Below are 12,765 nucleotides of genomic sequence, written 5' to 3'. Positions count from 1 at the left end.
TCTGCTTCTTCCTCTTGTTCTGCCATCTGATTTCCATATCACCCACTCATGCTCCTCAGCAGGCATTAGCATAACAGAGCTGTAGCGTGACTTTGATTGAAGCCAGCTTGGGTTGAATGCAGTATCAAAGCATAATTTAGCAGAAATCAAATCTAATTTGCTGTGCATTGTATTTATATTCTCCAAACACAGTTTCAAGAGAACTATCCCAGACCTTTAATCTTAATTGACCTTTTTATGTTTTGGTCTACTTCTCTGGAAATCATACAGTGCTCTTATAGAGATATTGTATTTTAACTTGTAAGTGTTGATTAAACACCAAATTGTGACTTCCTCTAGGTTTCACCTCATTTCTTCTTTTAGATAAAGCAATAAGCTATAATCACTTGATAGATTAAGCTGATAGGTTATTACCTCTGAGTGACAAGAAATTAATCTAGGGTTTTCAGGTTTTAGAGAGGAAATAAATAGATACTTTGCAATTTTCTCCCTTGCAAATATATAGAGGAAAGTGAACTTCCATAATTAGCATATTCATCTGGAATATATAACTCAATTACTTTAGTTACATTGTGTTTCTACGTGTGATTTTGAATTGTCATGTTTAAGAATCTACTTGTGTTTTTAGTTTTGACAAGAGGCATCATAGGAAAGCCATTGTATGCATAGCTCTCTGTGCGCCCTCCATGCTGTGCTGATAACATACCACCTCTCTCTACTCTCTCCCATTGGAGCTATCATCCAAAGACTATCACTAAACAGTTTTCATGGTCGCCTGACAGAATTACTGAAAAGTATGGAGTGTTATCAGAAGAAATATTGATGCTATATTTTATTTTAAAATCCCCCAAATACATTCCTCCAACGGATCTCCCTTTGCAGAAGATTGCAATATAGATCTTGTCCAGAGAATGATTGTCTACTAAAGTAAAAATGATCATTGCAGTTTGTTTTGTGAGAGTGAGTTCAGTTGACCCCAGAATGGACTGTTTCAGAGATTTGAATGTTCTTTGAACGTTTTGCTTCATTAAATGATTCAACAATATTAGTTTCTTTCTCTCTCTCCCTCCTTCTCTTTCTCTCTACCTCCCTCCACCCCCCCCCCAGGTTTTTTATTTTAAACATGTAAAGATAATTTCAGTTACATTGAAATACATCAGACTTAAGTTTTGTTAATTAAAAAAACACTATATGCAGTAGAAACATAGATTATTTACACTTACTTAGAATAAAAATATAACATAATTAAATAACATAGAAAGGCACTTTTAAAAATGAATGTCATGAATGCTGAGGGCTTCTTGTGAGTCTTCTTTAAAAATGTAAGATTACATAATTGTCTAAGAAATTATGATTTTCTGGACATTATTATATCAATATTATGTTGTGATATTGAAGCATATATTTGTTATTTAAGATTTCTAATGATTTTTTTTCTTTAGATGCTGTAAATTGCATTTCACGGCTCAGTTTTACTAAGGTTTACAGTCCTTTGCCAGAGAATTCTTCTGAAAGAAAAATTTTATTATATCGTTCTTGAAAAAATGTCCTTGAACATATTTTAGTAGCTTTGAATTAAGAAAAAATTCAACCACTCTTTTTAGCATAAATTAACAGGCTCTGTATCAATTCTCTATGCCAGATTTCCTCACCCTGATATATTTTAAGAATTTTTCCTGAAGTGCTTGTGTAATAATAATTAAGTTATCATCCCTATTAGAAAATCAGGAACAAAATGCATCTACTCATATAGTAGAATTAAGTATTAATACATAGTTTATAAGAAGCATGGAATGTCTGAAATAGGCAGAGAAAAGAAAACCCACATTCTGCTTAAAGAGATTTATAGATCTAGATTCTGTATACTGTTAGGATGAGTTTTCTCTTATCTACAGAGATGGGAGAATCTCATGTATCAGATTTATTCTTTGTGTCCCTGAGATATATGTTGGATATATTGAATTAAAAGGCAATGTAATAGAACACACACACACACACACATAAAACAGTATGAATTTTAGTGACTCATTTTTAGAAAATAAAACACCACTGATTTCTTATTGAGGAGATTTTTGTTAGGATAGGTAATTGGTTTTATGCTTGGGGCTACCATATACTTACTCATTTTTGGTTCTGTATGAATATAGCATAAAGGACTAAAGAAATTACAGGTGAAAGCCTTTACTGGATATTTCATGTTCTTTAGAGTTCAAATTTTGGGATTGTTGCCATGTATACTGGGTACTACAAATTAAAGTTGGCTTTGAGCTGTTTCCTTGGATTTCATTTTCTAGAATAAACAAGTATTAAAATCAGAAGCAGATGATTGGAAACATAATGTTTTCACTTAAATGGAAAGTAGTTTGAGATGAAGATGTCCTCATGAAAATCCCAGTTATACTCTCTCCTAATGTTCATTTTCTTGTCTCTCTTTATAATTAGTCTCCATGATAAATCTGAAGCTTTGCAGGATTTTTACTTATTATTTTGTTGTTCTTTTCATTTTTTGCTTTGGCTTTCTCCCCTTTCTTTTCTTCTCTCTTCTCTTTTTTCTTTTTTAAAATATTTTTCTTTTCATTAGATTTACTCATGTCGACTCAAAATGTCAGAGTAAAATCCTTAGAATGACTTATCAGTCTTCCTCGGTTGCCCAGAAGTTTGTATCCTTCATTAGTTTCAAACTATACATTGTCTTCCTAGATAGGGTTTTGTTCCTTTGATTTTGTTCAGTGGGCACCTAACTTGGGCTGTGATCCAATTCCACCTGTGAATCAAATGCTGCTTTTTCCTGAGAGCTCCCTTAATGTCCAATTCCTGCACAATCTTTTCACAGCTACACACTTAGTGTATATACTATGGGTGCTCTGAGTATACCTCAGTTATTGCACTTGCCATAGCATAGGTAATTGTTGGTGTAGTCTTGAGTCTCTTATTAACTTTGTCATCATTTTGCTCTACTCTTTATTGGATATGAACCTCTTGATGACTGTCATAGGCTTTTCACTCTATCCTGACTACCTGGGAGGGAATAATAGCAATTATTTCCCCCAATTGTTTCTTACTTAGCCAAAGAAAGTTAAGCAGTTAACAAAGATGACTGAATTATTTAATACATTTATTTCTATTGATAATTACAAGTATATTAATTTTACATATTATAAATATTTCAATATTAATTTTTAAGATCTTTAACCCTTCACATCTTCTATTATGTTTGCATTTTAAAAGTAGGGATCATACTTGCTATCTTCTTTTATTCTTGTCCTTCAAACATTGTTTTTTAAATATTTTAAGAAAATTTATATTTGCAAACATTATTTTATAGGAAGGAAATATTTATAATTGTGATTCTTTTCTAGCTTTGTCTGTTAAAAATAGATATCAGTAAATCAGAATACCAAGTTTTTCCTTACAAATGTTAGCTTTATAAGACAGATATCCTCCTATGAAAATATGGACAGCACAGAATTATCATGTTTAAAATATACCCATTAACAATTTTACTTCTTTCCTCCGGTACATTAAGGGTTCTTTCCCCATTTCTTTCTGTGTTCTAAGAAATGCATAAAAGTAAATACAAAACGATAGTCTCTCTCTTATACCAAGCAATCCACCTAAGACCAGATTTCTCTTTTTGATATTTTTTGTCGTTTTCTTGGTTGAAATTTACACATTATCTTTCTTTCTAAATTATAGCTCCTCCTCAGTTTGTGGTTAGGCCAAGGGATCAGATTATTGCTCAAGGTCGAACAGTGACATTTCCCTGTGAAACTAAAGGAAACCCACAACCAGCTGTTTTTTGGCAGAAAGAAGGCAGCCAGGTAAGTGTGAGGCTTGACTGCTTGTCTGACATTTCTGAACTTTCCCTGTCTCTAATGACTCTCATAGCTTGCTTTGCTTCTGTTGCTATAAATGTCAAATTTCTTTTATCACTAACAAAAATAAATGATACTTAATGGAAAATCAAGTATTTATATCCTTCTTTATTTGCCAGTATTAATTTTTAAAATTATGTACCATAGCAATATTAGTGAAATCATATAACAAGGTTATATTTAAAAGTCCAGTGAAAATATTCATAGCTATTTGAAATTTCTGGAGGTAAAGTTAAGTTTTCATTCTTGCATTTAGTTAGATGGTATCAGTTACTATATAAAAAATCCTTAGAGTTATCCCTGATACAAGAAAACTGGTAAAGAAAAAAAAAAGCGATAGAGAATTCCGCCAGTAATTGGCCTAAAATCTAATTGTTATTTAATGTTTTACATTGTTTAAGTGACCTTGTAAAAATCATTGTTTCCATTTAAAAAAATACTTTCATTGTCTGCTTAATAAAAGATGAAATAGTTTAATTACCCCTTCTGGATTTATTTATGGTAGGATTAGATAGAAAATAATATATAACATACTATAACAAACCAACACCTGCCTTGTTTTTGTTATATTCTTTTCTGACCAGACAACTCTCTCACATTCTACTCAAAAAGTCCCATGGGATATTTTTTTTTTATATAGAACTTGATCCTTATATGAGCTAGTACTTAGCTGCTAGGGTAAAGGCAATGAATGAAATTTCCAGCCTAAACTGAGCCAAATTTGAGACCTTGCCTAAAATTGAACTGTGTATATCTGAGGTGCATATTGGGTCTAGATTCTTAATACCATTACAAAGAGGCACACAGTTATCAAAAGGAGACCACTCTTTCTTATCATGGTTGTTAACCCAAGCTCAGATACTAAAATTAAATGCCTAGCAGGGGCGGGGGATGGAGCAGGGGCTGCAGTGTGGCCTAAGGGGTAGAGTACTTGCCTAGTATGCACAAAGCTTGGGTTCGATTGATGCTTTGGCTCAAGTGGTGGAGCACTAGCCTTGAGAAAGCCCAAAGACAGTGCTCAAGCAACGAGTTCAAGCCCCAGGACTGGCAAAAAAGTAAAAAATGATCTTGAGAAACTTGGAAAATTTTCCACAAGAAGGAAGTTTTAGGACATATTAAGAAAACTTCTTGTCCAGAATTTGTATATGTCTATCTTGATAGAGAACTCTTTAGAATTTCTCTTCACACGTGCTGTTTCAGTATGAGGATAATGCTGGCTAGTTTAGTGACTCGCTGGGGTTGGGCAAGTTGCCTTTCTCACTTTTAATTCGTTTTGTGAAATATACAATCATTGATGGGAAGATAAGTGAAATTCAAGGCCCCCACCTTATCTCACATCAAAGTTGTTTGTGTTCAACTGTCAAAGTTCCTTTCTATCATTGAGTTAGTTTTAGAAATCTATCTTAATTTTTTCTTTTAGATAAAATTCTTCCAAACATTAAAGTGATTGTAAAGAAATATGAAATAAGCCGGGTATGGTGGCTCCCACAGGACGCCTAGATATGAGGATCGAGGTTTAAAGCCTGCCAGGGCACTAAAGACTATGAGAATCTTATCTCCAATTAACCACTAGAAAACTGGAAGTGGTGCTTGGCTCAAGGGTAGCTTTGAGCTGAAAGAGCTCAGGGCTGCCCAGGCCAAGGGATAGAATGTTAGCCTTGAACTGAAAGAGCTCAGGGGCAGCGTCCAGGCTCAGAGTTCAAGTCCCACCACTGACAAAATATACAATCTTGCATTCTAAAAAATGAGACGTTCAAAGCCATTTCTTCCATTTGAATGACAATATTTTGGAGGATTATTTGTTAGAACATTACTTGTGGGTCATTAAAAAGAAATCAATATAGACAGACAGGCTCCAGACACTTGAGAAGAAAACATTTTCATCTGGTGATATAGCAAATAATTTCAGTAGCCTTTATATGACTCAAGGACTAGACAATCCTTATGACTAGTAAGTATATCCATTTTATCTATCTGAAGCAAAAAATGTGATATGAATACATTAGGCTATATGTGAAACTTTATTATGCATTACAAAAGTCATACAAAATGTTAACTTTTACTAGCAGTAGATATAATAATTTAAGAAATTTGACTTTTGAAAATTTAATTTCACATTTATATTTTAAGTTGTGTCCCTTTCTGTATTATGTATATAATAAAACTATTTTACATGAAAATATATTCCCTGAAAAATCTCCACACTGGATACAATATAAAATGTGCATCAACCTCTTATCCAATGAACATACAGTGTTTAACACAAATTTTAATGGTTTGGAAAAAATAATTATCAAAACAATTTGAACATTCTTCTTTCTTCTGTTCATCAAAGTGCAAGGTAATTTCATGGACATTACATAAAATTTCTGGTTAGCTGTGTTTATTTGCTTATAATGCTAGGTCAATTCTTATTTTCTCGAACCATCTCCCACCTATCAGAGAAAGAGGCAGAGATACAGGAAGACTAGACAGAGAGAAATTTAAAACAAAAGGAAATGCTTAAGCCAATTTTAAACTTTGAAATCGTGAACAACGATATTAAGGAAAACAAATTAGCCTACACTGTCTGTAGTATCCAATTTTTATGGACAAATGTGACTATCCATCAGTAGAAAAGGTTGACGCTGGACTTAATGGTCCATCTTCCTCAATATGTGCTGATTATGCCAATTAGTACTAATAGGATATCCTGGCACTTCAAGACAAGAAGAACTCTATAGAGATCCTGACTTTCTCATAACCCATTTTTTTTTGCTTGTGTCATACAAGCAAAGAATAAAGATGATGGGGTAAGCTCAATCAAATGTCACTGTCCATGTCAACTAATCACTTAGAAGGTGGACTGATCATGCACTATGGAGAAAGACATCTAGAGGGAATTAGACCATCTGATGGATTAGTGCTATGTAAATTAGTTATCTAATGGCTAATTGCAGGAAAGTGCACACTTTGAGAAATTGTATCACTTTTAAGTGGTTTTAAAATGTAGCCTCTTCCCTTTTAGATGGTTTATTTTGATAATATAGTTGTATTCCACAGAAGGTTTAGTTACTCCTCAAATTATCTTTCATATTTATGAAAATTTCTAGCTTTATTGAATAATGCAAATTCTAGAGGAAGGCAATAGAATTTTGAATTACATTCCTGACATACTAGCAACAAACAACTCCTTTTAGAAGGAGTGTAATAACATAGTAATGTTTATGTAAAGTGGGCTTATCGTGTCACACTTGAATCTAATAAAGTGGACATCCATCATGTCGCAATAAAGAGAAAAGCTTCTAATTAAAGTAGGACATCATTTGCAGGATTAAAGTCATTTAGTGTAATTGAATAGTGCTAATACCCTATTTTATCCTCCTCCATTGGTATTACTTCAAGGGTAAAAAACATTTTAAGGTGAAAATGTGTCTTGTGCCTTTAATTGAATGTTATTACCTTCTGATTGTAACTTATTGAAACTGTTTAATTACAAACCTGGAAAATTAATTACTGTATTGAGAAACCGATCCCAGAGGGTTATCATGTTCCCTTTTGTAAGTAAATACAACATAAAAATTGATATGTCCTTATTTATAATCCAACTTGGACACATATCTCAATATGATTTACGATACCCAAGTGTTTTACTTAATTGAACAACAGCAAAGCAACATAGGTCATTCAAACTAATGTTACTGTTCTTCTAGAAGAAGTTTTAAATTTTGTGATTAGGCTGTAGAAGATCTGTGATGAGCTTTAATGAGATACACAAGAAATTAAATTTTCTTTTTTAAACTAAAAATGCAGTTATGGTCTTGGAAGTAACATGCATACCTTTAAATCAATTCCATACCATCTTTTGGTTATCAAAGACTGATTTAATCTTGCATAGTCTTGTCATAAGTCTTGTGAAATCTGCTGTGATTTGTAGAACCTTAAAACTGATCTGTCTATGACTGTATCAGTCTGAGAGGCATGGTTTTGAATGACTTCAGGATGAATTCTGTTATTCTAACAATATTAATGCTAATCACAGCAATTATATCTTATGTTCTTTGTTAGTGTGCAAATTATTAATCACATAAGCAGTCATTATACAGCTTAGAGCCTCACAATGTCTTAGGAGTCAAGTCACATGCAGATTATTCCACTTGTTTTACAGATTAAGAAATCAGTAATATTAAATAGAAGGAAGTCAGGAACTAAATGAGATAAAGATTAATTATCCTTATTTGATTAATACATATTAGATAAAGGTATAGAAATATTACAAAGCAGTCAATGAAAATCTATGAGCATTTTAGGTAATCAAAAAATGTAAATTAAAGTAAAAAGATTCAGGTTTTAATAATTATTAAACAACAACAACAACAACAACAACAGAGGATTCCTTCTTATACTAGACCATGCTGACTTTGTAAAGACCAAACTACAATCTGGAAACCTTTCCCCAGCTAAGATCACTGTGTAGCCTATTCTTATTTCATTACCATATATTTTCGAATCTATGCATTTTCTTCTTCCAACCATGCTCCTGTAATTGTAACAACTGATGTTATGGTAATTTCCCCTCCACATGAGAAAAGTTGAAGAAGGTGTGTTTGTCTCCACAGAATCTACTTTTTCCAAACCAGCCCCAGCAGCCCAACAGTCGATGTTCAGTGTCGCCAACTGGAGACCTCACCATTACCAACGTCCAACGTTCAGATGCGGGCTACTACATCTGCCAAGCCCTCACTGTGGCTGGGAGCATTTTAGCAAAAGCTCAGTTAGAGGTGACTGATGGTGAGATACTTTTATTTCTGATTGTTTCATGAAAAATGATGTTTTTTTCTATTCCAAGAAATGTTGGTTTTTCCTTTGTATTTGATTCTAGGTAAAGGAAAACTTTTAATGAGTCTTATTCCCTTGGATTTGAATATTGGTGTGCCTGTATTTACCTTTTTCCAATGTTTACCAGCACCACTGGAGAATTAACCAATATAGTTTTAAAAAAAAGAGCACTTAAAGTTATCTTCACTATATCTTGGTGCATCATTTTAAACATTGCACTCACAGTGATTGTAAGTGTAATCTGTTGAGTTTTATTTAATTTCAAGTTTATATGACAGCTTCTCATAAATACCAATGGTTTCATTTCACCTGAGAAAGAGATATTCTCTTTAAAGTTATTAGTAAAACAGGTGAGTTTGTGATTAACAAATCACATTGTGACATGTCTATTACTTTAATTATGCATTCACTAAGTTACATTAAGTGTCTGAGGAAATACTGATGAATAGTTTAATGATCACTTCTTTACTTATACATATATACTTTGAATTATAACCAAGATATATTTACAAGTGTGAAAATGGCTCATTTTTTCTAGCAATTTTTGGCACAGTTGATAACTAGGCGGATTTATACATTTTATGAATGTCCAAGTATGGAATTACTCCCTCTTCCTGTATGTTTTAAACGAAAAATATTCACTTTTATTTTATTATCTGTGAGTTTTTATTATTCCCCCTCTTAATGCTGGCTTCTCAGATGCAATAATCACTGGTTTATATTCTCTGTGATTCCCTTCTTTATTGGTAAAGTTTAATCAGTGTTCCAAGAATTCATGTTCGCGTGTAGATTGATAGGTTATTTAAAATGAACAGCAGAGGAGTATTTTCATGTTTCTGCCCATGATATGGCCTGATTCAGGACTGAATAAGGTATATAAACAAATGAACACTGGTAACAGAGACAACAACTGGTTAATGGTTGCACCTGCTGAGGCAATATGAGATTTACTGCTATTGAACTGAAAAGAGAATTCAAGTTCAAGGATAACAAGAATGAGAAATTTCCCCATATATGAACAGGATTTGTGTTTCCTTCTCCCTCTGCATTTCTTTAACAGAATAAAAGATAACGACCAATCTTTTTGATGTTTATCTGAGCAAAAATGTCAAGATAACATATTCTAGGAAAATAAATTATTTGGTCCAAAGGCTACGCTTTAACAGAACTATAAGATCCTTTAAATATGATACTTAAGATGTAGGTTATAATAGAAATTTCTCTAGCATTTTGAAGAAACTAGACCTTAAATTTTTTTATACATTAGTGCATAATAAGTATACAATGTGATATGTCTCCACTGTCATATAATAACTTAATCTTACTCTTTCCCATTCTTTAAACTCTTTCTTATAAATTAATAATGTATAAGATAAGGAAAGACATATTTGTACCAAACAAAACACCTTAATAAAAAAGTAGTTCATGTCATTCATAAGGTTCATGACGCAGGTGGGTATTCAGATTCATGTCTGATTCGATTAAGAGCAAGATTTTTTTTCTTTTAAGTTATGACAGTAAATATGATCTTTGAGTTAGTCTGGTATTGTTTTTCAGGTTACAATTAATAGAGTGATGATCTAGTTTTGTTGTGTTTATTTTTTTCTTTTTTGGAAACACATTTCTTATAATCATTCTTATGATCTAAGGTAATTTTGAGCTAATTGAAAGTCTAGTGTAGGATGAAAATATGTGTAGTAATCTGAGAAACAAGTGATTATTCTGCCTATAGTAATGTTTATTTATGCTGTTATATTTTTGCCTTAACACTCATATTCTAGGACTATTTTTGTTTTTTGTCAGTCCTGGGCTTGAGGTCAGGCTCTGGGCCCTGTCCTTGGACTTTCTCAAGGCTAGAGCTCTACTACTTGAGCCTCAGCACCACTTCCAGCTTTTTTCTATGTATGTGGTACCAAGGAATCGAACCTGTGTCTTCGTACATGTTAGGCAAGCACTCTACCACTAGGCCAAACTCCTGGCCCCTCTAGGACTACTTTTAATTGAAACTTTCACATAAGGTGAAAATGATCATGGAAATAAAAACAGCTATGCCTAATGATATTTACACTAATTACATTTCAATACACTTCTATTTCAAAATGCACCTTTATAATATATTTTCTTTGGTTCCTTAGCACTGTTCCTTTTTTTCCTGATGCACTTTTTTCTTCAGAGTATGTAAAACAGCAATGAGCATTCTATTGATAAAGCATACAGAAGATGATCTTTATATCTTATGTTAACAACAACTGTCACAGCATTCTCTTATATGAAAGGTTTATTGAGGATGTTTAATGCATAGTTAAAGAAGACCAAGCGGTTGTTCACAGATCACTGAAAACCCTAAATGTTCATTTAACCTTTGGCCTTCACGTTACAGAAACCTCTGGTCATCTTTCACCCATAACATCCTTAAAACCGAAAATTCCTTCTGGCCAGGAAATTTTCAATTACTTTATTGATCAATGTCATTCAAAGGACCATGAGCTACTTATTTAGGCAGGAAAAAAAAGAAGAGAAAAAACTAATTAGATGACCCTTGGCTGCCTCTACTGACTTTAGACATATGATAATAAAAGCAAATGATAAGAAGTTACTGGAATTCTAAATCGGCATTTAATTTGAAACAAAGAAGTAGCAATACTTAAATTTGATGAATAAGTATTGCTTTGGTAATGAAGATTCCTTTTGTCTCTGAATTGACAATTTCTTCACAATTTAGAGATTATTTGAAAATTTCATATTGAATTTATATTGGGTCAGTTATTGTCATGTGTGCCAAAATTATTTTAATTTTTTTTCCTGCTTTTTATTGTGATTAATAGATGGGTTACTTTATATTCACCAGATAAAAGATGTGTAACTTCACAAACATTGATACTCTTTCTCATGACATGGTCCCCATTTCCCTCCTACCCTCCCCCCAGCTTTTCTTGATTTCCCCCCTTCCCTATCCAATTTCAAATAACCAATTAAGCACATATAAAATATATCAGATAACAAGGTGAAATATTATAACAATATCAGATAGCCAAGGAATGGCAAAAGATGAGAGATAGCATAGTACATTAAGAACAACAGTCATTCATTATATGGCTTTTGTTTCTTTATCCTGGAGGTCCTTACATTTAGTGTCATACTATTTGGCCTAATGTTTCTAGATTTTGTTCTATTGTAAATCTCTGCTAGGAGAACCCAAGGTTTCTACTGATCATGACAAAGGAAAGAAACTATTGGACCTATGTTCCTTTAAGTCTGGCTTACTTCACTTAATATGATTTTTTCTGATTCTTTCCATTTCCTTAAAAATGGGGCAATGTCATTCTTTCTGACAGCAGCATAGAATTCCATTGTGTATATTTTAATTTTATACTCCAAAGTTATTTTAAATTTTCTTTTTCAATTAAAAAGTGAAATAACTTTTAATATGGGCCTTTGAATAACAAGAAATTGATTATTTTTCTATACTTGGATTTTATACTTTATGCATTAGATACAGTTTGACTGGAATTCATAGTATCTTGATATGCAAGGGAGTTGTATCATGTTCTCTCAGTTAAATTATAATTTATTGCTACTTTTAGGGAAACTCTTAAGTACCTAGAAATTTTAATGACTTCTTATCCAAATCAATGAAATAATATCATATATATGATACAAGATTAGGAAAAGGTCATATAAACTACTATTTATAAAAGTTGATACACAAAAAATTTAGAGAATCTAGAAAAAAAGTCTTTCATAAGCAGAAAAGCACACTTAACTAAACATTCATAAAATTATGGAAATATTTACCAAAATGGATCCAGAAATTGAAATACAATGAAAATTTGATTTTATAGGAAAATTCAACTGAATCACACTTTATTATTTTAATGTAATAGCTTACTTTACATATCCATTGAATAACAACAATTCCCATATTATGACTATATTTGAAGATGGAATGTTAGAATGTATTTGAGTAAATTGAAATGCATTTATTTATGTAGCAATGAAAGAGGGAGAGAGGAATCCATTTGATAGGAGTATATCATGTGTATGGAAACATATGTTACAAGAAAATGTCTTC

At 32.4% G+C, this 12,765-nt stretch overlaps 1 protein-coding gene across 1 annotated transcript in view; it reads left to right on the top strand.

Annotated features, from left to right (window-relative positions):
- Nucleotides 1-12,765, top strand: part of Robo2 (roundabout guidance receptor 2) — a 1,066,805-nt gene that overhangs the window by 967,171 nt on the left and 86,869 nt on the right. The window contains 2 exon segments of the mRNA XM_090347905.1: nt 3,697-3,821; nt 8,474-8,645. Coding sequence (XP_090204031.1) covers nt 3,697-3,821; nt 8,474-8,645 — 297 coding nt within the window.

Source organism: Megascapheus bottae, chromosome 1 (assembly GCF_031878675.1).
Source record: "Megascapheus bottae isolate mThoBot1 chromosome 1, mThoBot2.hap1, whole genome shotgun sequence".
NCBI lineage: Eukaryota > Metazoa > Chordata > Mammalia > Rodentia > Geomyidae > Megascapheus > Megascapheus bottae.
The sequence above is the reverse complement of the archived record's forward strand: the minus strand, read 5'-3'. Positions and strand labels throughout refer to the sequence as shown.